The sequence below is a fragment of the Leucopleurus acutus genome, assembly GCF_964270905.1.
Source record: "Leucopleurus acutus genome assembly, chromosome: 3".
Taxonomy (NCBI): domain Eukaryota; kingdom Metazoa; phylum Chordata; class Mammalia; order Artiodactyla; family Delphinidae; genus Leucopleurus; species Leucopleurus acutus.
The window spans coordinates 50,684,718-50,710,862 of NC_139145.1; the positions used below are offsets into that span (position 1 = coordinate 50,684,718).

Sequence of the window (26,145 nt, forward strand, 5' to 3'; positions counted from 1 at the left end):
TGGTTTTCTACTACTGCAACCAAAAGCATTCTTACTGATGTGTCAGCCTCATATTTCCTGTGACCAATGAGTGCACACTACTTGCACTTCAAAGGTACCATCTCTTTTACTACCATCACTTCCGCATAGTAAAAACAACTTCAGGGGCAGTTTGGGCCTCTGCCTCCTTGAAGGGTATTTTGCCCCATATGGAATTCAATTAATTTTTGAGACATTCAAGATTTAATCTCCGTTCTATGAACTCATCCAGAGACTCTGGGCAAATTCTTTCCTCACTTTGGACTTTTTATCTCCATCTCTACCAAAAGAGAGAAGTTAGCTGGATGCCCGCTGGGGCTGTTCCTGCTGGGAATTCACAATGTCAATGTCATTTGGCAGTGTCCTGTCATCCTGGGGATCTGGGCCCTCCCCCGAGCCAGATTTAGCAGGTCTGGATGCGACTTGGGCATCCAACCTCCGAAGAACTCCATCTCAGCACCTTCTTTTCTCCCCTTCCTCTTCTGGGGTGAGTGCTTGGGGGTGAGGCACGACTGCCCTCCACCAGCTGGGAACTTGTTTTCTTATAAGACAGATCCACGTTATTACTCCTCAACTCTTGCTTAAGGGACAGAATGGTCACTTCTTCCAGGTGCCAAGGAAAAGCTTTCCTTTTCCTTTGGCCTGCTATGTTTCCCTTTTCCCACTGGTTACCAGGAAGCTTGGAGCTATACTGCCAGCTCTGCTGGGGTAACCGTTTCTTCCTTGTATCCTACCACAGTCATCTCCTCCAATATGCAGTGTTTTCTAGAGGCTTGGATGGTGTCTATTAAGTTCTTAACTAGGTACCTTGCATCTAGCAAGCCTACAGTTAAGTAGGAGCTTTAATCCTGTCTCATGTTTTCTCATCTTCCCTCTATTTGTAACCATCTGGTTACATATGTTTCATTGTAGGTGTTGCCTCAGATACATGTTGGGAGTAGGCAGGGGAAAACAATAAGGAAATTGGATTCAGAGTTCTCTGCCTTATATTCCCTCCCATAGTTATCACTGTCTCCTAGTTAGAAAACCAAGTCAGAAGCAGCTTAAGATGGATTTTTATTTCTTCTTAGAAAAAATAAATAAATGAATACATTGGCTTGAATGTCCTTCCCCCGCTCTTACTCTCCCCCTTCAAAAGAAGCAACACTGTGAAAATCCTTAAGATGGAGAGGCAGAGAGTTGGTCACCAGGACCCACAATGGAGAGAAAAGACGCTCCACACACGAGGGGTCAGAGAAGGGCTCTGTGGGTGAGTGTGGCTTGTAAAACCTTGGCCGCTGCGTGGTGGTGGTGGGGGGATCCGTCTTGAGCGGGGGCTGGACGTTTCCAGCTCTCCCCGGAGCCCTCACAGTTCCGTCTTTACCTTGTGCATCAAATCCTTCTGGTCAATCTTGTCTAGGTCCTGGTACCAGCGGTTGAAAGCCAGCAGGGCCACGTTCTTGGCAGCCACTGCTGTCACCTCCACGGAGCTGGCCGCCCACTCCAGGGCGTTGAGGAGGAAGAGCTGGTCGTGCAGCACGAACCGCGGGAGGGGGCTGCGGGGGCCGTGGACGGGGTGGGCCTGCCACTCGGCCGTCTGCACTGAGTAGTAGGAGCGAAAGAGGGTCTTCAGCTGAGAGCGAAGGAGGGGCTGGGGGGACCGGACTCGCCACACGGCGGCCTCCTGAGGCTGCTTCCGCCGGAAGCTGGCCGAGACGTTGACTGGACACATGTTGTCCAGGGCGCAGAAGAAGCTGGGGAAGTCTGTGGTGAGGATGCTGGCAAAGGGGAAAAGCTTAGGGTCGGGGAAGCCGAAGTAGGAAGAGTTGAGGTAGCCATGGACCAAGGAGATGACGGTGGGCTGGAAGGAGCCCTGGACGACATCGATGGGCGGGTCGAAGCCTTCAAAGGTGATGGTACTGCTGTTGTCCAGGTGCAGGGGGGTGGCGATGACCACTATGTCGTAGTAGTCAGAGCCTGTTCCCACCTCATTCTCATACTTGACATGGTACAAGGGTTTCCCCTCTAGGAGAGGGAAGAGAGCACAAAAGCCCGCTTCTTTCTCAGCTTCTCCCCACTTACCTGCCATCTGGGGCCCTGCACTGAGGAGACAAGACCCTCAATGGGTGCAGCTGGGCTTTCCAGCTGCTGGGTCCCAGTCTTTCCGTGCTGGTGTGGCTGCAGGGTGAGCCCTGGACTGGAGTCAGGAAACCCGAGCTCTTTCTCTGGCTCTGCCTCTGACTAGCTGGGGGAACGTGGGCCAGGCTGTGGCTCAAAGTCCTCAGTGGTCAAATGAATGGGACTAGATTAATGCAAGTCTCTGCTTTCTGGCCCTGACATTTGAATCGGGGCAACAGTGCCCTCTGGTGTCACTCGGCAGTGCTGGGAACCACTCCCCAGCAGGTCATAAACCAGGGCTTTAGGGACAGAGGAGGTGGAAGTGTTCACTGTTTAGGAATGGAGTGGACATGGCCCCTGCTCTGTCTTCTCACCTGTTTGCTGCAGGGTCACAGTGGTGACCGTGGCGTGGATCACGTTGGCCTTGGTGAGCTTCAGCAGACCGGAACAAACCAGCTTGTTGCCTCCCTCCACAGACCACAGGCTGCCTTGGGCCCCGGCTAGCGACATGGCTCCTGGGCAAAGGGGGAGGGAGGGCGGCCAGTGGGTTCTCAGAACCACTGCGCGGTGGGCTGGAGAGTCCAGCACCGTCCTACCGGGGCCTCTCTCCCAGGCCAAGACTCCTCCCAACCCTGGGCGCGGAGAGACGACACGCACAAATAACTGCAACAAAATTCACAATGTTGCGAAGTAAAAACATTAGGCTCAGTGCAAGAGCCACTATAAAAGACCACAGATTGTATGATTCTGCTTACACAGACTGCCCAGATTGAGCAAATCCATAGCAACACAGAGCAGATTCGTGGTTGCCTAGGGCTGGAAGGCTGGGGGATGTTGGGGAACTGATGGCTATAGGTGTGGGGTTTCTTTTGGGCACTGAAAATGTTCTACAATTGATTGTGGTAATGGAGGCACAACTCTGTGAATATACTGAAATCCACTGAATCCTACACTTTAAATGGGTGAACTATGTGGTATGTGAATTATATCTTGAAGGATACATACAGGATACCGGCAGAGTGAGCAGGGTAGTCTCGCTGAGGTGAAACTAGGCAGGACCTGAAGGGTGGGAAGGAGCTAGCAGTGCCAAGAGTCAGAGGAATAGTATCCTGGGCATATGGGAGGTGCTTGTTCATTATAAACCTTTTCATTCATTTATTCAGCAAAAATGGGCTGAGTGCCTATGATGGTCGGCACTATTGTAAGGATACGTCAGTAAACGAAGGAGACAGGTTCCCATTGGAAAGCCTGCCTTCAAGTGGGAGGAGATCAAATAAGTCGATCAAGCAGTCTGCTAGAAGATGATACCTGCAGGGCAGGAGGGGTAGGGGCAGCTTCAATGAAAAGGCAACATCTTTACAAAGACATGGGAGAGCGAGAGTCTACCATGATTGTGTCTCAGGGAAGAATGCTCCACGCAGAGGGCTGGCCACACAAAAACCTCAAGGTGTGAGTGCGCCTGGGACGTTGGAGACACGGCAGGGAGGCCAGAGTGGCTGGTCTGGGGTGAGGGAGTGGTGAGGTGGTCAGGCCTAGACCATGTAGGGCCCTGCAGGCCACTAGAAGGACTTTGGGTTTTCCTTGAAGGTATGTGGGAGCCATTACAGTTTTACATGCAGGCCTGTCAGGATCTGTCTTTTGTTTTAAAAGGATCATCTGGCTGATGCATTGAGCTTGAGGGGCCAGGGGGTGGGGGACATGGTAGGAGAGCTGCAGTAATCCTGCTGAGGGATGTTGGTGGCTTAGACCAAGGACGAGGCAGTAGTAGGAAGCTGTCAGATTCTGGGTATACGTGGAAGGTAGAGCAGATGGGATTTCCTGACATATGACATAAAGGATATGAGAGAAAGAAATGATTCAAGGTTTTGGCTGGAGCAATGGAAAGGAGTAATTACCAGCCAAGCTGGGCAGACGCTGGGAGGGGCAGGGGCTCGAGGGGAAAGATCAGAAGCTCAGGTTTGGACGTGCTGAGTCTGAGACGCCCATTAGCCCTTCCAGTGCAGACACAAGGGTGGCAGCTGACACATGAGCCTGCATTTTTGGAGAGAGGTCTGGGCTGGAGGTCGTATTTGGGAGTCAGGTGGGTGGAATTTAAAGTCTTGAAACTGGCTGAGCTCACCAAGGGAGGCTAAGTAGTTGAGAGCAGAAGAGGACAAAGGACCGAGCCTGGGCCTTCCATGTTAGGAGGGGGAGAGGAGGACATAGCCAAGCAGGCCACTGAGTGCCCGTGTAGCTCCTCAGCCTTGATTGCCCCTCTCTGCCCCTCCACCACCCCAGCCAAATCCTACAGCATCTTTCAAGGCCCAGAATGGTCATCATGCCTTGGGGAAGACATGCCCTGACGACTCTCGGGCAGATCTGTGGCCTGTGCTGGAAGATGGTGGGTGGTACATGTGCCCACCTGCCCCAGTAATAAGCTGGGAAGATGCAGTGCTCTAACAGATAAATACCCAGGGGCCCAGAGGCCTCAACGGGACAGCTCCTGAAACCGATCCAAACAGGAGTGGTAAAAACACACAGGACCTGAGAGCTGAGCCTCCCTTTCACCATCTGTGAAGTGGGATGAATACCATCTCCTGACAGCTTGGAGGATAGATGCCAGAATCAGAGGGGGCAGTGTTGGCTAGGCAACTGTACTGAGCCGGGTAAATGTGAGGTTATTACAGGGAGGGCCAGGGAAGGGCAGGTGGGCAGGCCGAGGGCAGGAGGCTCACCAGCAAAGGCGGGCATCGCTGCTGACTGGCCGTAGCTGGCCCGCAGGACAGCGGAGACGACATCATCGATAAAGCGCTGTGTGACGCCCACCTGGAGCAGGGACTCGGCCACAGAGCGCTGGGTCATGTTGACAAAGGCGGATTCCCCCAGCGAGTAGAGCAGTTCCTCCACACCCGAGAAGGCGTAACCGTGAGCCTGGTACTTATAGATCCTGGGAGACAAGTGGAGCCAGAGCCCTTGTGCAGAAAGGCCTTTCAGCTGACTACCTGCTGCTGGGTCACTGCACCTGGGGGGCCCCAGCAGGGACCCGCGCCTCCTCTCCATGCAGTGGGTGAGAGAGGAGGCTGGTAATGGCCTATTCGCTGGTTGTGGTCGGCCTGTCTCACTTAGAGGGACAGCCCAGAGGGAAGGGCAAATACTCTGGAATCCCACCAGACCTGGCTTCACATCGTGGCTCTGCTGAATGACAAACATGTCATCTCTCAAGCCACTCCCTGCCTGAGGTCACAGCCCTCTTCTCACTCAGCTGGGACTGCCAAGCAGTGGGCTATGCCCGCCCCCACTGACACATCCCCTCTCCAGCAACTTCGGCTCTGCCCGAAGTGGCTTCTAGGACCACATCGGACCCGATGGCAACTGCCTTATGTCAAAGCTGTCCGGCTCGGTCCAGCAGGCCTCCCACTCACCCCCTCGATAATGGCTTGTTCTCCCACAACTCCCCCCATCTCAGGGGCTGGCATTTGCCTGGAACAATCTGCTGATGGACTTTCGGACGGCTGGCCTTTGAAAAAGTTGCCTCTGCTTGGGCTGCTCTGTAAACCTGTTGAGTTTGGTTATGGACGTGACAGCCAGATGTCCACAAAGCAGTTAGAAACTGATTAGTTAGTGGGTCTGGAACTTAAGGGGAAACTGGGGGCCGACAGGTAGACGTTGTCTCCCATGAAAAGGAGAACTTGGCCCTGGGGGTTTAGATGAAATTGAAAAGGGAGAAAAATATAAGAAAGAGGAAAGAGGAGTGAAGACATGGCTTTGGGGACACCCAGAGAATATAAGGAAGAAGGGCCGTGAAAAGCATAGTTATAGGAGTGGGAAGGGCGGAGAAGCACCAGCAACCAGGAAGGAGGCCTAGAGACCACGACTGAGGGTCTGATGCTGCAGCCTCTGCACCTGGGCCAGGAAACAGGGAGAACCTTCAGGAAGGACTGTGGGGGAGAGCTGCGTACCCGCCTGGTGAGTGAGTGGATTATGAGAGGTGGACAGGGTGACAACAGCCCACTTGTCCTCGTTATTTGGAGTTGATGGAGAGGGGTCCAGGACCCAAGGAGGAGACAGGTGGTAAAGAAAGCTGTTTGTTCATGGTGGGACTGGGGGACAGAAGAGTTTGTAAATGGTGGCCCACAGGCTGCCTGTGGCTGACAGATATGTTTCATTTGCCTTATAAGATGAATTGGTTGTGCACACTGAAAAACTGGGAGATTTCACATATAACTGGATTTCCAGCTTCTTCTGAAACACTGGAAGATGGCATTCCCCCATGGCCACCAGTGGCTTGAGCAGAGAGCGGCCGCCCCTTCAGAGGGGGGCCTGGCTCTTCAGGGCCCCTCACCCCCTAGCCTTCCCTTCCACCCAACTGCTTCACTTATTCATACCCCAGGTGGGCCCTTGAAGGTCGCTGAGTTTGCAACCCATGCTTTTAGCTGAGGGAAAGAGGATGCCAGTGTGACAACGCGAGAGACCAACTACCGCTGCACTAAGCAAGCACCTTGCCGACGCCGCGCGTGCTCGGAGCCTGGGCGGAATTCTCACACCCGGCAAGTACCTTTTCCTTTTGGACAGTGTACAGTCACGTTGGTTCCTGCGGCACCTCTATTCCTCTCTCCTTCTAGAATGCCCTCCCCACGCCCCACCCAGCCCTACCTCATGAACTTCTCCATGACCTCCTCCACCCACATCTGCAGTCTCAGGAAGCTGATGCCGTAGTGCCACCAGAGGCGGAAGAGGTTCAGCAGGTACCAGTCAGTCTCCTCCAGCACAAAGTCCTCCCCATTGAAGATGGCACTCCTCCCTCCCACTTCGCGCCGGTGCCGCAGCCCTGAGGAGACAAGGAGGAGGCCCTCAGGTCCCCTTCGGAGGAGCCCCCGCCCCGGGGGAACCTAGCGATTCCTGAGGCTTAGATTCAGGGGCCATCCTGAAGGATGCACATGGATCGGCTCCATTAAAGGCAACATGAACACTACGGTTTGTGCATCTGTGCTGCTTGTCTAAGAACAGTACACAGTACACTGGGGAGATATCTGGCCTGGCTAGTCAACAAAGAAATGAAAATTAAACTAATGTACCATTTTTTATTTTTTTCCAACAGGGATCCACTCAGCCACGAGTGAGGGAAATTCAGACGTCATCCTGGACCGTCCAGGGGCTGACAGCCAACAGGGCCTGCTCTGAGATGGCAGCCCTGGGCACCAAGGCCACATGGAAGGAATCACAGCTCCTGGCAACTGCCTGCACTCTACAACTTACAGAGCACTGTGTCCTCGTATCTCACTTCATCTTCTCACAGCCTCGGGAGAGGCAGAACAGGTGTTAGCAACCCCAGGTAAAGATGTGGAAAGTGAGGCTGAGCGATTATAGGACCTGCCCTAAGTCACGGGTTTTTCTTTCTTTCCCTCCTATTCCTGTCCCAAAGCCACGAAGTTCCCCTACCCAGAGGCAACCAGTAAGTATATTCCTGCAGCATCCTTCTAGAGATATTTTGTGCAAACACTTATAAATGTGTACATATCTCTGAGTTATCCCTCCCCTCACCCCCACATACTATATACACTGGTCTGCACCTTATTGACATATGTATCTTGGAGACTGTTCTATACGTGGGCCTACAGGACTTCCTCACTCTGGCTGCTGAACAGTCGGCTGTGTACTTAAACAATACTTTGTTTAATCTCAGATCCCAGTGGGTGGGCGGGTGGGATATTTTCAACTTTTTGCTATTACAATGCTGTAATGAACAACCTTGTGTGCCTACCACTTTGAACATCTGCGGGTACACCTACAGGATCACTTCTGAGAAATGGAATTTCTGCATCCAACCGTATATGTATTTGGGTTTTTTTTTTAACTTAATTAATTAATTTAGTTTTGGCTGAGCTGGGTCTTTGTTGCTGTGCGTGGGCCTTCTCTAGTTGCAGCGTGTGGGCTTTTCTCTAGTTGCAGCGAGTGGAGGCTACTCTTCGTTGCGGGGTGCGGGCTTCTCATTGTGGTGGCTTCTCTTGTGGCGGAGCACGGGCTCTAGGCACGCAGGCTCCACTAGTTGTGGCTCGTGGGCTCTAGAGCACAGGCTCAGTAGTTGTGGCACACGGGCTTAGTTGCTCCGCGGCATGTGGGATCTTCCCGGACCAGGGATCGAACCCGTGTCCCCTGCATTGGCAGGTGGATTCTTAACCACTGCGCCACCAGGGAAGCCCCGTATTTGTGGTTTTGATAGATGCTGCTGCAGTTGAATCTCAGTTCTCTCACTTATTAGCTGCAGAGACTTAGCCGAGGTGTATATGCTTCCTGAGCCTGTTTCCTTGGGAGGAGATACAATACCCATCTTGCAGGCTGGTAGGGAGGATTGGAGGTAATGCCTATGTATCACCTAGAAGGATGCCAGGTACTTGGCAAGCATACACCATGTGGAAGCCATTATGATTATGATTATTGAGAAGCAGCAATTTGAAAGGGAAAGAAACTGGCCTGGGGGAGAGGTCAAACCTGAATTCTAATCCCGGCTCTGCAACTAACTCACTGTGTAACCTCAGGCAAGTTCCTTCCCCTCTCTGGTCTCAGCTGCTCCATCTGTAAAACGAGGAGATTGGGCTATATGACCTTCCGGCCTTGACCATCAGGGTAATCTGGGAAGGGCCCAAGGGCTGCCGCCAGCCCCAGGACGGCGCACTCACCCAGCTGCTTGACGAAGCCCTGCATGTGGAGGCTCAGGGAGTGGAAGGAGGCGGCGCCGCTCTCGTAGTGCTGCTTGTTGACCGAGATGGTGGCCAGGCGGCCGCCCACGGTCCCCTTCTCAAACACGTCGATCTGCACCCGGGGGCCGAAGTGCTGTTGGAGGAAATGGGCCACGGCAGAGCCCCCAATTCCGGCTCCAACCACGGCTGTCAGCAGGCCCGGGAGGCAGGCGTGGGGAGAGACAGAGCATGGGCGTGAGACTGCGGGTCACGCCTTCTCAGCCTCCTGGGCCGGTGGTTCCCAGGTATTTGCATCTCATAGGCTTTTAACATCTCAAAAAGGAAATCTGCAGCCTCCTGCCTTCCTGTTAGTTGCAAACTTAGTTCATATACCATCAATAGTCTCATCCAAGTCACTGAGAAAAGCGTTTCATTGGACAGGGCTCTGAGGTGCTGCTAGGAACCACTGACCAAACAGATAGTAATCATTCCATAGCACTGAGAGGACAGTAAAGCAGCTATGAAACTACTGAAAAGGATGGCCATGCTGCCCACAATTTTTGCCCACCACATATCTAAGACACAGCTTTCGTCTCATCTGACAGTCTTGTAACCTACTCAAAAAAGAATGAGATAAAGCTGGTGTGATTTGTCCTTACTAGACCCATGTTGGTCCCTAAGACCACAGGCTGCTGTCAAGAAGGCAAAAATACACGGTTCTTTATGATCTGGGCTCCATTTACTTATTCCATTCCCTGCCTCACCCTTGCAACACTCCACCTTCTTGTCTGTCTTGACTTCTTTTGCTGTGGAGCATGGGACTTTGCTCTCTCATGTCTGTGCCTTTGCCCTCACTGCTTCCTTTGTCAGAAATGCTCTGTCACCCTTTGCCTCACTGACCTCTGTGGCCCTTATATATAGTTTTTAGCTGGCTTGCCTGACCCACCTCAGACAAGTGTCCCTCCTGCATAGTCCCACAGCACTCTCCTTACCCTGGCCTAGTCCATGGCACACTATACTCAAATGATCTGTTAAGGTCTGAGGGCAGGTCCCTATGTCCCCAGATCCTGGCAGGCAGTAGAGCTCACTATTTGTTGCATCTTGAAAGAACAAACTACTTCCTTCTTCTCAGTGTTTACAAAGCCACTTCCAAGAATGCCCTTAACGTTTTAAACCAATGTGCTCCCTACCACTTCCATATTCAACCAAGCCCCAAATTACCCTTTTTTTCCCCCCCCAGAGAAACTGCTATCACAAGGCCTGGAAGCTGCCCAAGGACTACAGGGAAACAGAAGACCTCACCTCATTGAGAGTCAGCTCATTCAACACCCACAAACTGACACCCACTCTCTGGTCTGTGGTAAGATGTGCTGGACATAGGATGAATCAAACAGGGAGAGCTCCTGTCCCCCTGAGCATAGGCGGGGAGAGGGTAGACAGACACATGCACTATTAGCAATGACAACGTGTGACCAAGTGCAACAGCAGGATTCCAGAGAATCCTGAGGAAGCAGTGAATTCTGCCTGAGGGTGTGGGCCCCAGGCTTCACAGGGAAGCAACGACCCTGGAGCACAATAGGCTTTGCCAGTGAGCAGAAACACATTCTCTGCAGAGAGAACAGCATGGTCACATGTGGAACTATGGGGGAGTTTAAAGGGTCCAGTGTGGGCTTCCCTGGTGGCGCCGTGGTTAAGAATCCGCCTGCCAATGCAGGGGACACGGGTTCGAGCCCTGGTCCAGGAAGATCCCACATGCCGCGGAGCAACTAAGCCCATGCGCCACAACTACTGAGCCTGTGCTCTAGAGCCCATGTGCCACAACTACTGAAGCCCACGAGCCACAACTGCTGAAGCCCGCACGCCTAGAGCCTGTGCTCCACAACAAGAGAAGCCACAGAAATGAGAAGCCCGCGCATGGCAACGAAGAGTAGCCCCCGCTCGCTGCAACTAGAGAAAGCCCGTGCACAGCAATGAAGACCCAACACAGCCCAAAATAAATAAATAAATAAATAAATAAAATTAAAAGAAAAAGGGTCCAGTGCCACACCGAGGTGTTCAGATTTGATCATGCAGCAGCCTGAGGGTTAAGCCATCTTAACAGGAAGCTCCTTGTTCCCATTGTGGGTAGAGTCCAAACCACCACGGACAGACAGAGGCTCTTGTCAGACGGCTGAGGACAATCAGGAAAGCTACAGGACAGCATGGCATTGCCACGTAGCCTGCCTTGATGATGCCTGGGGTGAGGTGGGTAGGGCTGGCTGGAATGAGGAAGGCAGCAAGTTCTGCGTTGCCAGAAATGGTAGAGCTGTGAGGAGGCCCTGCCCCTTCTTCACTGTTCAGTGAGAAATGTCCTGCTCTGCTGCCCTTTCCCAAGAGATGGGGGAGGCCCTGCATCTCAAGACATTGCCTGCCTAATTCTTCCAGCTCCAAATCCACCTCCTCCATTAGGCCTTCTCTGGCCACTCCAGCTCTCAGGATTCTCTTTCCTCTGAAAACCCTAAATGTTCAGTCCCAAACTGATTTCTGGCACGCTTCAGCCTGTCTTAACCCTTTATGGCCTGAGCTGCGGTTTGGTAATCCAAACCTTAGCACTGCACTGGCCCTATTAAGTCCGTGGTGCTCCCATGGGGCATCCCTCCCTGCCACCTAGAGCGCACAGAGGGCAGCCTAGTGGATTAGGGACTCCTTCTCCTTCACACCAGAAGCTCAGCATCTCTTCCTATGGGAATTTTATATACGAGGGACTTGAAAAACTTTGATTCATGTAGAGTTAAAATGACAAATGTTAAGAGGTAAAAAGTGTAAACAAATATGGAATTCTAGTCAATTATATACATGATGAAGTATTTAGCAAAATGTCATGATGTCTGCAATTTATTTTGAAATGCATTAAAATGTAAGATGGATTAATGCACATGTGATAGGTATGTGATAAAGCAAATATAGTAGCAGTTCCTTAACGGCAGAATCTAGGTGCTGGGTATACAGGTGATCACTGTACAATTCTTTCAACTTTGGTCTATGTTTGAAAATTTCAAAAGAAAGCAAATAAGTAAGAAGACTGCTGTTGAAAATTCCCCACTTCGTCATTCAGCAAATCTATCCCCAGAGGACTTACCATGGGTTCTGTCTCCCCTAGAACTGCCTCCTACCCTCCATGAGGTTTTGGCTTAGATGTTACTTCTAGGAAGACCTCCCAGAGCCCACAAAGACTGGGGTGAAGCGCCCCTCCTCTGAATTCACAGTGCTTTCTCAGCCTTAGCACTAACTTCCTTGTATTGTGCAGTCTCTTCTCCTCCACACAGAACTGTGGAGCACTGTGCCTGCTACATAGACGACCCTCAATAAACCTGTGTGAATGACGTCAACCAGAGAGGCCAGAATCTCTGTCCTGGGGGCACCTGGCAAAGAGCCAGATCCACGGCAGATGCTCAGTGACCCTGGACCTTCCGGTAAGATCGGTGACCAGTCCTGCCCCAAGCCTCTTTTCCGCCCCAGGTAGCCCTGGACACAAGCCCACGCCATCAGCACCTTGCCTACTGCGGTCCCCTTCCTCGCCCAGTCGCAGTGCCTCGGCTCTTCTCCACCCAGCTCCTCTCCCGAGGACCCCTCCCTCGCCCGGCTGCCTTCCCCTTCCCCCATCCAGAGACTCCCGGCTCACAACCTTTTTCCCTCGCAGCCCTCCCCAGATCAGCACCCCACCCGGTCCTTCCCGCACCGATTTTGCTGGGCCGGGCATCGCCTGTAGCGGCAGCGGCAAGGAGGGCGGCCAGCGAGGCGAAGAGCCGGGCAGCGCGGGCCATGGCGGGCAGCGACTGGGGCAGCACGCCGGTACTCGGGCAGTCGCGGGTTGGCGCTGGGCTCTCCGCCCCAGCCCGGCGCCTCACTGGCTGTTCCGCCTTCCAGCCTCGCTGGTCGCAGCCTCTCATTGGACAATCAGCCTTCCCTCTCCGGCAGGAGGCCCTCATTAGCCGCATCTCTCTGGGGGCAGGCTCTGTCATTGGCAGCTTCTCCGTCCCGCCTCCTGGATTCGGTTTCCTGATTGGCTGGCTCGTCCTGCTCTGGCGCAGGTGTGCGCGTTTCGAGTGCTCGGCTTCAGGACCAGGGCCCAGCTCCGGGGGGATTGACGGCTGGGAAAGAATTGAAGCTTTGACGATCTCGGTTCCAATCCAACCTCTGAGCGTTAGTGGCTCTGTAGCGTGCCTTGTCTGTGTCTCGTTCTGTTTCCCTGCTCTGCCTTTCTAGGTGGTTGTGGCAATCACGTGAGATAGGGGATGTGAAATCACTTGGCAGTGTCTGCAAGTGCTGGAAATTGCTGACCAGTCATGCAGTCGGGATGGCTAGACGCTACTTGTTTCAGCGTATGCTGAAACAAGGCCAGATGCTTTCAAGACTGCTGTTAGTTACTACGTGTATTTGCAGTTCTGACATACAGTTTATGTCTCTGCCTTCTACTTAAAAACAAAAGGTAAGAGTTTCATCCACTCTCCTTTCATAGGGGAGGAAAGGTAGGAAGGAAGGGATAAGCTCCCATTTTCACCCTCTCAGAAAACAAGAGCAGCTCACTGTGGCTAGTTTACCACACTATGAAGGACAGATTTCCTCTAGCAGAAAATAAAATTGGGGATGAGTTTCAGGATAAAATAAGGAAAATTCATGTTTATTCAGTCAGATTATGGCTGAGAAGAAATGGAAGGGACTCGGAGAATAGTAAAAGGGCATAGATCTGAGTTTCCAACCAGCTCTGTGAGTCTTAACAGGGCCAATCTAGATTACTAGTAAAGCAGCAGATGAATAAACATGCATTTCTCATATTAAAAAGAAAACCTTTTTGGCAATATTTGTGTTAGAATGGAAAACCTTTTAAGTTCATTTCCAGCCTCAAGATATTCCCTTAAATTATCTTTTTAAAACAAGCATTCACCATCACTTTGTGCCATGTTCTCTTATGTGCTAACAATATAATTCTTGCAGTATTTTAATTGGGTAAAATCATATTAACTTTAAAACTCAACTTGACTCTCCTTTGCTTTTAATTTTAGGGTCTTCGGTAACTCTAGATTCTAGAGCTGTATTTTCTTCTGTTAGGAAGTTCTTCCAATCCTACAACACATCGATGATGTGTATCAAAGTTGTAGGACAAGTTCAAAAAGGCTGTTTAAGAGGAAAAGCAAGGAGGCATAATTCTGGTGGCCGAGGTGCAAAACTAGTAGTTTGACTGGGAGTGAGGTTGGGTGACTCAATCAGTTATTTATTGCTGCATAACAAACCACCCCAAAACTTAGTGGTTAAAAGTAACAATCATTTATTTTGCCCATAAATCTGCACTTTGGGCAGGGATCAGTGAGATCAGCTCATCTGTGTTCCATGTTATGTCAGGTGGGGCTGTTCCACTGGGGACTGGAGAGTCCACTTTCAAAGTGGCTCACTGAGGTGGCTGGCAGGATGCTGCTGGCTGTCAGTTGAAAGCTCAGCCATGGCCCTCAGTTCCACTCCACAGGCTACTTGAGCTCACTCTTTGGTTTGATGGCTGTATCAAGAGTGAGCATCCAGAGACAGGAAGGTTTGGGTCAGAAACCAGCAGTGTCACTTCCCTATATTCTATTGGTCCAGATTCAAGGAGATTTTGGAGTCGTGTTTTAAAACCTCCAGTGAATTTGAGAATGTGGACAAAGTCTGAGTGGACAGGAATAAGAATATACTTACAAGCTAGCACTGTGAGTATGAGGAACAATGCATTATGGAGCCAGGGTATGCAGACAAGACTGGATGAATGATGAAAATGCAAGGCCAAAACTACAGGAAAGGCTGGTTTCAAAGAGGGGCACTTAGCCAGGAGGCTGGGTATGTGGAAGCCAGTGGAGAAGCAGAGGTAAAGGAAAAGCCAGGCAAAGGTTGGGAAGGGCTTATGGAAGCAGTAAGCCACATGCCAGTAATCTGGTTGAGAGGATGGTCAGAAGTCCTGCAGTTCAAGTGAAAATGATTAAAGCAGGTAAGACAATTAGAACCAAGAAGCGAGCACAAGAAAAGGCAGTGCCAGAGAGGAAGGCAGAAACAGGAGTCCAGATCTAAGAAACACATAGAAATCAGAAGGAAGCAAGTCAAGGAGGCAGAACAGACAAGACTTCAACACCAAGGCAAGGTGTGGAATGCACACACTGCATCCACTTGGCTGGGCTGCTGGTACCTCCACTGAGTGTCAATAAGGTGGGTCAGCAATTAGTGAAGTGACCACGTCAATACACAATATGAATCTGGCAGACAAAGACACTAAACACGTGAAACACAGTTATTTCAATTAAGGTTTTATTAAAGTTGTTTCTGAAGATTATATTTCATCCTTAGCCTTCCTTATTTGATTTTGCTTTAGTGTTTAAGAACCCTTCTTCACTTATTAAATCCTTTGCCATGAAAGAGCACCACAAGCTTATATGAGTATCAAACTGAATAATTCCTTTATGGCAGTGAGGAAAATCCACAAAAGATTCGTAAAATCCGAGTACTAAAGCATCAAGATCCCTCTTCAAATGAGTCAAAGCTTCCTTACACCTATCATTGGCAAGCCAATGATGTCTTTTTACTTTACCATCAAGATGAAAACAATTAAGGGCACTGAAACAATTTTATTTCTCCAGTCTAAAAATGTAGATTTCCTTGTTATGGCTAAAACAGACAAACACAAAAAACAGAAGCTAAAAGGAAAATAAGTTCACTGTGGTTGATTAGCTTACCATTTTTTTTTATAGTCAAGCACCACTTAACCAGTCTTTCCCTTCCCCTAGACTTTAGGCAACTATAAAAACATACGAAAAACAATGTGTATAATAAAAGGCAATAAAAATAAATATTTGAGGGCCTACTGTAATAGGCAATTTGCACATTTCGCTTAATCCTCACAATATTTTGAGAATTATAACCATTTTACAAACGTGGAAGCAGGCTCAGAAGAGTGAAGTGACTAGGCTGGGAATTATGTTCAAGTTGATGCCTACTAAGCCTACTATGCTCTATTATGCTGCACTGGCTCGTGAAAGCCCTTCAGCATTTTGAGATTCTCACTGTTATAGCTCCATCTTCTAAATTTATACTTTTAAGTCTGCAAAACTACTGAATAGTAGAAGAATCTAAAATTATTCTCAGTCTACTTGCTAAAACAGGAGGTTGCAAGGAATAAAAACTCTTCAAGTAATCAGAACATTCCACACCTAAAATTATGGTTATTCTAATTCACTGGTAATGATAGCTAGTGATCCAAGAACACAAAGGAAATCATAATTGGCTCATTTTCTTGTCGTCACTATTTGTTAATCTCAAAGGAATGAAGGCAAAAAAAGACAAATTCCTATTGTGAAATCTGACTGCTCATTATATTTACAGTATGTACTTAGTGGAATGACAAAAGAGGTTCTGGTTTTAAAATCTCACCAACAGTCTTTTGCTTGCATCTTAGAAGCATGTATTTGTTTAAGTGTCTAAATCTGGTGGAGGTGGTAGGACCCATTGGGGGATGCTTTGTTGATACATGCTTGTGTAGTATGCTAGAACTATCTATGATGTCTAAGAGGATAACTTTCACCACCCCACAGAATGGGGTCATAGAGTTCTAGTAGGAATGGATTTATTTTATGGGTAAGTAACTTAAACCTGAACCTGGGCAATCTGGACACCTAACAACATTTAATTCTCTGCTGGGGACATATTTGCATGTTTGTTATAGAACTGTTGAATCTTAAATGACTGAAGTTAATATCTAGTTGTTTCTTACTTAAGTTCTCACTAAAATTTAGTTTACTAGTTTTAGAGATTTTTTTTTTCTTTGAGTCTAGTCCTAAAAGGACTATGTTTTCATACTTCAGAAGAAGCTGAAGGGGTGAGATTAGATCACCATGAAGGCTGCTTCTAACACTAAAATAACCATATGACCTCCTTTCTAATGTCCAATTGATATATATATAGATATATATATATCTATATATATATCATTCTTTCACTAACTCATTTATTGAATAAATTTTTTACAGAACACTATCTATAAGCAAGAGTGAAATAAAAAATATACACATAGGCTCATTAACTCTAGGAGGTCAATACATAAAAGGGGAGCTAGATGTTTACACATGTGACATAAGACAGACACAAAAACTAGGAAATAATGCTTGTCAATGTAAGAGAGGTAGTGAATTGTAAGTACCCCACCCCCCCAAAAAAACACCCCAAACCTAGCATAACTAATGAGGAATCATGGGAACCTAACATTTTTTTGTCCTGACCACCTCCCCACGTAATCTAATAAAGGATCATAAGGTAAATCTGACAAAGTGGCAGAGGATTTAAGGGCTGGTGGAAAGAGAAGTTGTGGGTAAATTACCTATATAGACCAATTTAGGTCTTTAGCTGTTGGTGCTGCCTCAATTTCCCTGAAATGATTATATACCTAGGGAGGAGGCTGAAAATAAATTGAAGATAACTCAACAAAGAAAGCACAAGGTTTCTTGGCCATACTTGCTTGAAAGGGACCTGGTATCTTGATTTCTTGCCAGTCTCTGCCTTCCAAGTCTTGCCTGGGCCATTAGCCTTGTAAATGGGATTTGAAAAGGGACAATGAGTGTGAATATGAAGTCTATCTGGCAGGAACTACAAGGACAAAAGATGGCTAAAAGAAAAATAAAATGAAAACGGAAGTCCTGAAAATCTACGTGCATAAAAATCAACCGAAATGATTTAAATTCATACAACTATAAAGCTTTATCATTTAAGTACCCAAATGTTAAACCAATCCCTACCATCTCCTTTTCCCACAAATACAAGATTCTATATAATTCCTTTTATAGGGACCATTAGTAAGGAACATTTAGTTGAAAATACATAAACATATACTCATTTCCACCTTTAAAAAAAATTTTGGATTGAAAGTCATCAGAGTACCAATTTAAAAATAATTTTCTTAAACGTATTTTGATAAGGCCACAGGAACACTTGTCACATTGTTCAAATGCCCAATGGCAAGACTTCTGATGAGACCAAACAGGTCACATTAAATCAAAAGAGTATCTTAGAAATAAAGCCAATATGACTAAATCCAAAACAGATCACATGAAGTACCTCATGTACAATACAAACCTAGTTTAATAAATAAAGGAATCACAGGTGACTGCACTCCGGGAGAACATTCAGTTCCTCTGGGCCCATTCATAGTCTTCTCTGAGACTCCACTGCCACTTCCACCTGGGCAAGTCTAATGGTGCGGCCATGAAGCTTGTAGCCATCCTGCCTTACTAATGCCACAGTGCCAGGCTGCACCCCAACACCAGCCGGCACATGACAGATGAGTTCATGCTCATGAGGGTCATATTTGTCACCAATGGGTGTCATCTTCTCCAGGCCATGTTTGGCAAACACGCTTTTCAGCTTTGTTTCTAAAAGTGACAAGCCTCGGAAGATCTTCTCCAGAGTGAGCTTCTGGTCTCCAGGCTCTGTTTCTTCAGAAATACACTCTGTAGTCTTCTCCAAAATGTCTGCCACCTCCACCAAATCCTTACAGAAACTCTGAATTCCTACAGAGAAACCAAATACTCTTACTGTTTGTGAGGAAACCCCTCTGCTCTTGAGGGTGCAGTTTGGGGAAGGCTCAGAGAGCTGGCTGGTATACTGGGTACCCCAGGAAACGCAAAGATTGCCACAAAGGATTCAGGGATCATCACCAATGATTACCCCTGAAACCCTACTGACGAGCCAGCATTTCTCTTGGAAGGCATATGACTAGGAAGTATTCTGGGAAACGGGGAAGATGGTTAGAACCCAAGAACTAGGTGAGACTATATACAAAAGGTTCAGAAACCTGTCCTTTAAAAACTTGACTTATATGCTTCTTGTATCTTTGTTGCTATTCACCTTTAGTACTAAGTTATGAATATTTTGAAAATTCCCGACTGTCTCATTTGTGGAAAGGCATACATTCTCAACAGGAACAAGACACTAGTATTTCATTGATGAGGGAATAATAAAAGAATAGTAGACAAGACTGTGCTAAGGAGGAGTCAAAGAGTGGTTTATTCTTGAGGATTAGCTAAATAGGAACAGGAAAAAAATATACTCCACAGATGAGGTAAGTCTCTTAATGCCTACTATGAAGTTATATACACTTGCTGAAGACAGGCCACCAAGCTTGTCTAATCTTTTTAGAGTCACATAAACTTTATAAAAGTGAACTCAGTTGCTGAGAAATCTCATTACTCCCAATGCTGCATTCTTCATTCTTCTTACAGAAATGATAAGGAACATCATCATCACAGATACCTATGGTAACACAAAGGCCCTGGTAGGAGCTGGTGAGGGGCGAAGGACTTTGTTGATCTAGCTTTGGTCCAGTGACAGGTTTAAGGCCCTGTGTCAAAGCAGGCAGCCAATAAAAGAGATGATGACAGAGGAGCGATTTCCCAGGTATGTACTGCCTGGATGGGAAGGAATGACTGACAGAGAGGCAAAAATTCTACCTTTAACTTCTGGGTAATAGAAATCCATTATAGCTTCTTGAGCAAAACAAGTGGAAGAGGAGTCAAATTGTCTAGTAACATACACAATTTATGTGGGGTGCTGGGGGCATCACAGATGGGTGAGAAGAAAAGATATCATAAGAAATGGAAGAGAGCCGACTGAAGTAATCTTGGTATAATATGGCCTGGAGTAGGAGAGGAGGCAATGGAGAGGAAAGAGTGAAAGCAGCAGGCCTTTTCAGAGAACTAGACTTGGTGAGTTCCACAAGATACCTCTCCCATCACTATGAGGGATGGGAGCCATATATATTAATGGCTGTTAATGACATCAGCTGAAAAGGTAGAAGAGATTAGCTAAAGCCTTGAAAAGTATACTGATAAAATTTGGAATTCCATCCAAGAGGAAAGACTGTCTGATAAAGATCAATCAGGGACATCAAAGGCTTTCCCTGGCTATACAAAGGAAGACAAATACTCAAATTGAATTTGAAAGCTGTAAGCTGCTGGACTGATTTGTACACTGCCATGGTACAAAAAGTTCTGGCTTCTAGTCAGTAAAGCTGTATGAATTTGGGTAAACAGAAGCCTAGGTTCTCTTGTCTGTACAGTGAGGGGTTCAGTCTCTGATCCTATTCCTATTACTGTGTTACTTCAATAGATGGTTGGTGCCCGCAACATTTCTTAGAGGGAAAAAAGGGATCTCTGTGACCTGTTTAAGAGAAAATGGGTTGCTGAGACAAGACTGTCCCTGGAGGGAGGATAGTCGTCACGCTATACTGTATGTTAATTTAATGACAATGAAAGCTTTCTTCTTTTTTTCTACTTCCATGCTCACTGAGCAATCTTCATGTTTTGCTTGACACATTTTTCTCTATAAATTAACAAATTAGATGACCAAATTCTTTTGAGTTTATATAATATGTATTTGTTCCTGAGAACCTTATTAATTCTTGAGGAAACTGACATAAGCCAGTTCCTAAAGCATCGAAGCTTGACTTGTGGTAAGCCAACTCACCCTGCTCCCCGCAAGCAGGCAGGAAGTCTTCCCCTTATCACGATTGTTCTATTTGCTACAAAAATTCCCTGTGGCTAGAGGTCAGCAGACTTTTTCTCTAAAGGGCCATATAGTACGTATTTTACGTTTTGTGGGACAAGAGGCAAAATCAAGCATCTTATGTAGGTGATTATTTAACAAAAGAGAAAATAAATTTCCACAAATTTTTTCTGATGAAATTCAGAACTGTATTTATGGACTAACAGGTGGCAGGCTTGGCCACTGAGCCCTGATAGCTGGAAATATGAGACTAAAACTTGGATGAAATATCAGGAACACAATTGGGGGGTCAGTATTTAGCTATTCAGGAATACAATTTGGGGGTTAGAATTTACTCAAAGTCTTGAAACATGATATCTACAGCACTGAACGAAAAGCAGAAGGCTAAGCCAAAGGACTAGGGTTGGACAGGACAGGGATGAAGTGAATCCCCTGTACAAATAGCGGATAAAATCCAGAGAACAGGAAGGAGTGTGATATAGGGGAAAGAATAATAGATTAGGGATCAGGAATCAATGGATTCATATCTACACCTGTTGTCAAATAACTTTTTCTAGCTTGCCTATAAGAGGAGACTGGACTAGATAGAATCCAAGGGCCCCTCAAGCTCTCCATTCTATGTGTAGTCAAAGTATAATGCTCCATATTAAATTGTGAGTACAGCAAGTAATCACAGATTTGCCCTTTACTCTTGAATCCGTTATTCAATTAACATTTTCGTGAACAGATTTGGAACAAGAAGTGGTGCATTTAGGAAAAAATTTCTGAACGACTTTGAAATGGACCAAAAAGATTATTCAATGCCATCAGTGAAAAAATAGATTCAATCTAGCACAGCTTTCAGGGTTATCTGATTCCATGTGGTCTGAACCTTCGAGTTATAACACAACAAGCTGTAGAACACTGACAGTAATGCAAATGATTTTTGTCTATAGTTGTGAAAACTGTCTGGTGGAGATACAGTTGATTATTGCACTATGGTTATGGACCAATTTTGCTTATGTGAAGCAAATCTCAGCATTTATGATTGCCTATGTGTCTGCTCTTTGGATTCTCTTCTGAACATCTTAATGATTCACTTGTTCATTAATGAGTTAAACCGAATTGCCTGTATAGGCACTAGAATGTTAACTGTACATGCTTGAAAAATAAAATAACAAATGTCAGGTGAAAATAAAGGCAAATATTACTTTAGCAAATGGTTCACTTGACAACATTCCCAATAAGCAGAGCAGAAAGCCTAGGGGGATAGAGGAAGGGCAGGGTATAGATTGGTTAAGGACTCAGATGTGCCTTTGCTAAGTTCAGTGTGCACAACTGCCAGTAAGTGCCCTTAAACTAAAAGGTATTTTTATTATTAATAAACCTCTCACCAAATATCTTGGCATCTTCTACACATCTCTGGGTTCGCCTTCTTATATTTTCACCATCAGCTATAGCTCTCTGGTATCTCACCTGAGCATCAAAAGCAAAGTCAAAACGATAAGAAAACAAATGCCTGCTGGTGGAAAAGAAACTTTTTGCTTACTTTACAAATTTCACCCTTGGTATAGATTTTTATTAAAACAACAACAACAACAACAACACGAGTTGTGTAGGAATCTTAGATCAGCTACTCCAAATTCCCAGTCATAGCAGGAATCTCTCTTTATAGCGGCCCTTATAGGCTGTCATTTAGGCTGCCAGTTTGAACACAGAACAACTGTTTTCAAGCTCATTATCTTGAGAAAAAGCTTTCTTTTTCACCTTCAGGCAACACTGCCACCCTTCAACTTTCTTTTGTTGAACTGAACTCTAGGATAGCCAGTAAGTTTTAAAAATATGTCATCAATTTAAGCCAATTATTTAGCCTCTTTAGTCTTTTCTTCTTTCATTTTCATAATCCCTGGTTCCTTTCATTCCTCTCACAAGACACACTTTCCAAACCCCTTACCATTTTTGGGTGGTCCTGCTTTGGAATTACTCTAATTATTTCTCTTTCTCAAAGTCTGTCAGTCTAGTACTGGCACAGTAAGCCAGAGGTAGTCTGATTGGCAGAATACAATGATAAATGACCTCACTCATTCAACAAATATTAATTGAGTGTGTACTACATGCCAGGCACTGTACCTCCTTTGAAGCTACCAAAATATCAGGTATCTAAGTACTGTGACACCAGGGAACTGAAAAGAGATGAGTATCCGTAGTCAGTAATGTTTTTGAACTAGTACAGATTATTTTGCCTAGTATATCTAGCAAGAGGGGTAAAGAGCTAATTAGAAGAAACAGTTTAAAAACTGACTTAAAAAACTTTACGTGGATATTTAAATCAGAGAAAAGATGTGAATATAGATAATATAAACAGATAATAGAAAATATGATATATGTTACAGAATATATGAACAGATAATATAAAATCTACCCACTGTTAAATCCTGGACTTCCTTCTCCAGTTTAACAGCTTTTAGCTTTAAGGCTCGTTCTGCCAGAGAGGGCCCAAGTTCATCAGGAGGGTCCTCAGAATTGCAGTCTTCACCAGCGGTTCTCTGGGTGGCAGTGCTGAAAGGATGCAGCCATCCCCTAAAGTGGGAGGGAGGTGGTGCATTATGAAGAAATGCCGTCACAAACAGCTGAAGTTATAACCAGGTTCAGAGGCTGGAATGTTTCCCAGATTGACTCTCTCTAGACAAAGTGCTTTCAGTCTCATTAACAATACAAACACTTATAATGTGCTTGCTAAATGCCAGACACAGTTGACAGGGTTTTACTTAAATCATCTTTTCATCTTACAACATGTGAGATAAATACTATCATCATCCCTATTTTATAGATGAGAAAACCGAAGCTCAGAGAGGCTTATGACTTGCTCAAGATTACATAGTATTGTTGAATCAGGATACTGAGCATCAGGCAGTAGAAATAGCTGGAAGTGGGAACACAAAAGTCAGCAAGAGAAAATATAATACCTAGAACCAGCAGGGCAATATCAGAAGCGAGAATTCAAAACAAAAAGCCGTACAGTTCAGGTTCAATCCCTCATTTTATAGGTGGGGAAAATCAAGCCCAGTAAAGGTACCTTATCGAATTGGAGTGAGGCCTGGAATTCTAAAGCCATCTTGATCACAAGCTCTAAGTAAAAGCAAGGCTTTTATGGAAGAGAACCTACACTAAGAGAAAATGAGTTGGGAGCTCACCTATATGTAAAATCAAGTCAATCAAAAACTTATAAAACATTTACTATATGTTGTGGACTGTGAACTATATACAGGTGAATAAAACAGATCATATAGACATATAGTTCAGTTCACATAAAAAGTTTAGAGTGGGGCTAGTTTGCAGATCTTGGATTGTAGCAGTTCTGAGACCCCTGTTCAAGGAAGTTTCCATTACACCTCCTGGATCATCATAACTTAATATGAAGTAAAACCATCAAGAAATCTGTGAGCGCAAAAGGTCTTTAAAACAAATAGTTTATTTATTTAAACTGGTATATATTGAAAAGTGGCCACTGAGGTGAAATCTAAGCAAAGGCTTAAAGGGGGTAAAGGAGTTTACTTCAAGAAAGGGAAGAGGGAACCATCAGTATAAGGGTGTGGGCAAGATTACTTTTATCTTCCAGGCCAGTCCTGAATTCGGTTATTATGACATCAGTGACATCTGACATCAGTGTCAGATTACACAAGATTACACATTTTTATTTCAAAAATTGGTCACCACAGATCTGGGACACATCACACAGGGTGAAACAGATCCTTCCTCCTAAATTGCTAACAAACTACACTTATCCAATTGAAAGGAGGTCAAGATATCCTCAGGGCCAGTTGAAAGGGCACACGGCCAGGGCCCAAGTCGTGAGAAAGAGGGAGTTGCGGTGCACCCATTCAATTGCTACTGTTTCAGAACTGGAGTCGGGGAAATTTTATTAGAAGGGAACATTTTCCTTCTGATCACTTCCCTACACCACAAACTGTCAAAAAGACTAGGAAAGAAAAAGAAAAAGCTTGAAACCCGGAATTCAACCTCTCACCCCAGTGCTGGGTCAGGTGTGTTAAAAAGGTGACAGATAGTTATGCAAAATTTCTGGATTTCACCGTAATTTAATTTACTTTTCAGAGATCCAACCTGACCCATCCCCCTACTCAGCAATTTTTATTCTTTCCGATAAATAAACTGTCAACGGGGAATAGTCTCTAAGAATAAGTAACATTGGTCACTAATTTTAAAGGGCCGATTCTACAGCCCTGACTGGTTTCCGGTCTGGGTTCCACCACTTCATGAGTATTTAAGTTTGGAGACGTTACTCAACTTTTCTAAACCTCAGTTTCCTCAGTTAAACGGAAGAATAAAAAGAACTACCCATAGTTCTGCAATTGGCATGATAAATGATCAGTAAAAGTCGCAACTGATGGATAAAAGTAGCAACCGGAACTTCAAACTCCCGAAGGCAGGTGGAAGGGCCGTTTGTAAAGACCAAGTCCAACGGCCTCCTTTTACCGATAGGTAAAGTGAAGCTCAGATACGATCACACAGGGTGTTGGGAGAGAATCCCAAATTATCCGCAGACACCGAAGCTGTCGAGAAGGGGATGGGAAGGGTACATCCCCAATTCAATCGACGCTCGGGCTGAATAACAGTTCTCACCTCCGAGGGCGTGACCTCGGATCTTTCCACCTTCCTCGGCCCGGCAAGAAGGCAAGGCTGTAGACCTCAGTTTCCCTCTCTGTAAGATGGGGCCGTGAGCGCCCAGTCGTAGCGGCCGAGAGGCTTGGTAGGTCCTCTCGCCCTCCAGCCTAAAATCGCCCCTCCGGATCGCTTCTCCTGCATCGTCCTCACGTCCCGGATCCCCGGCCTGCCTCGCTTACCTGCCATCTGACGCGCCACTCGAGGCCAGGAGGGGCTGCATCCGCCGCCGGACCGCCCACAAGAACCTCACGGCCATGTTCCCCACCTCGGCTGACTAAGGCTGCGCACGCGCACTTGCCCCAAGTGACGCGATACGCTCGCTTCAAAAACCACGCTTCCCGGCAGCCTTCGCGGGAAGGCTTTCTCTCTCAGGGCCCCGGATGGGAACGCTGTTAGTCGGGTTGTCCCTGCGCCGTTTCCTACCCGGTCTTCAGACGAAACGCAACCCTTCCGGCCCCCTGCGTATTCGGCGAGTAGGTTGGTTTCCTGTCACAAGGGAGTGGGCTCCGTGCTACGCGCGGAATTCGCGGCGACCAAAGGGAATAACAGCTGTACCCTCAAGGAGCTAACATGAAGTTATGCACAACAAACAATTGCTAACGCCCTATAAAGTCAAAATATGACCGGTGTTTAAAGGTGAGGGGCTTGGTGCTGCGGAAGCGTAGAGTACGATATGGCCGAGTGTGGGGCGTTTTCCCAAAGGAAATAGCTTTTGAACTGAAAGCGGAATAATGAGTAGATGAAAAGAAGAGGCAGCTGGTTCAGGTAGAGGGAAACAGCATCTGCAAAGTCAAGAGGGGTATTGCGAGTAAGGCACTGAAGTACTTGAGGAAGCGGGGGAGCAGCACAAGACGGTGGTTAGGCAGGGCCAGAGCACTTGAGGAATTAAAAAAGTCGAAGCCTGACTCTCATCTCCCATCACTCTTCCCTGCTTTTTTTTTCTCCAGTTCCCCCTTTCCCCCCGACTTACTGTGTTTTAAAATGTGTATTTTCTCATTTCCCCTCACTAATGTGTCAGTTGCATTAGGGCAGAGATTTTTTTTTTGTCTGTTCATGCTTAATGAACAGAGTGGAACAGTGCCCTAATGTAGGTCAAGTTTTTTTTTTTTTTGTCTAATGAACTTGAGTTTTACTCTGACTGCAAGGGGAACATGTTACGATGCCT

General features: G+C 46.7%; 2 protein-coding genes across 3 annotated transcripts; both read right to left on the reverse strand.

The window, feature by feature from the left end:
• Positions 1–1,134: 1,134 nt before the first annotated feature.
• Positions 1,135–8,872, reverse strand: PCYOX1L (prenylcysteine oxidase 1 like). Its single transcript, XM_082835893.1, is given in 7 exon segments — positions 1,135–2,022; positions 2,490–2,630; positions 4,830–5,041; positions 6,748–6,922; positions 8,618–8,621; positions 8,623–8,667; positions 8,772–8,872. Coding segments are annotated over 6 exon segments (1,236 nt in total). The 5' UTR covers positions 8,772–8,872; the 3' UTR covers positions 1,135–1,363.
• A 6,208-nt stretch (positions 8,873–15,080) lies between these two features.
• Positions 15,081–25,269, reverse strand: GRPEL2 (GrpE like 2, mitochondrial). Of its 2 annotated transcripts, XR_014326095.1 has the most exons (5): positions 25,160–25,245; positions 22,724–22,877; positions 21,692–21,773; positions 17,892–18,325; positions 15,081–17,345 (listed from the first exon to the last, which is right to left on the reverse strand). XR_014326095.1 is itself a non-coding variant. In XM_082836259.1 (4 exons), the coding sequence occupies exons 1-4, from the start codon at positions 25,234–25,236 to the stop codon at positions 17,961–17,963; spliced, it is 678 nt and encodes a 225-aa protein (XP_082692385.1). In that variant the 5' UTR covers positions 25,237–25,269; the 3' UTR covers positions 15,081–17,960. The 2 variants fall into 2 exon arrangements, 1 of the variants encoding a protein (XP_082692385.1); XM_082836259.1 differs by having other exon boundaries at positions 15,081–18,325; positions 25,160–25,269.
• Between the last annotated feature and the right edge of the window lie 876 nt (positions 25,270–26,145).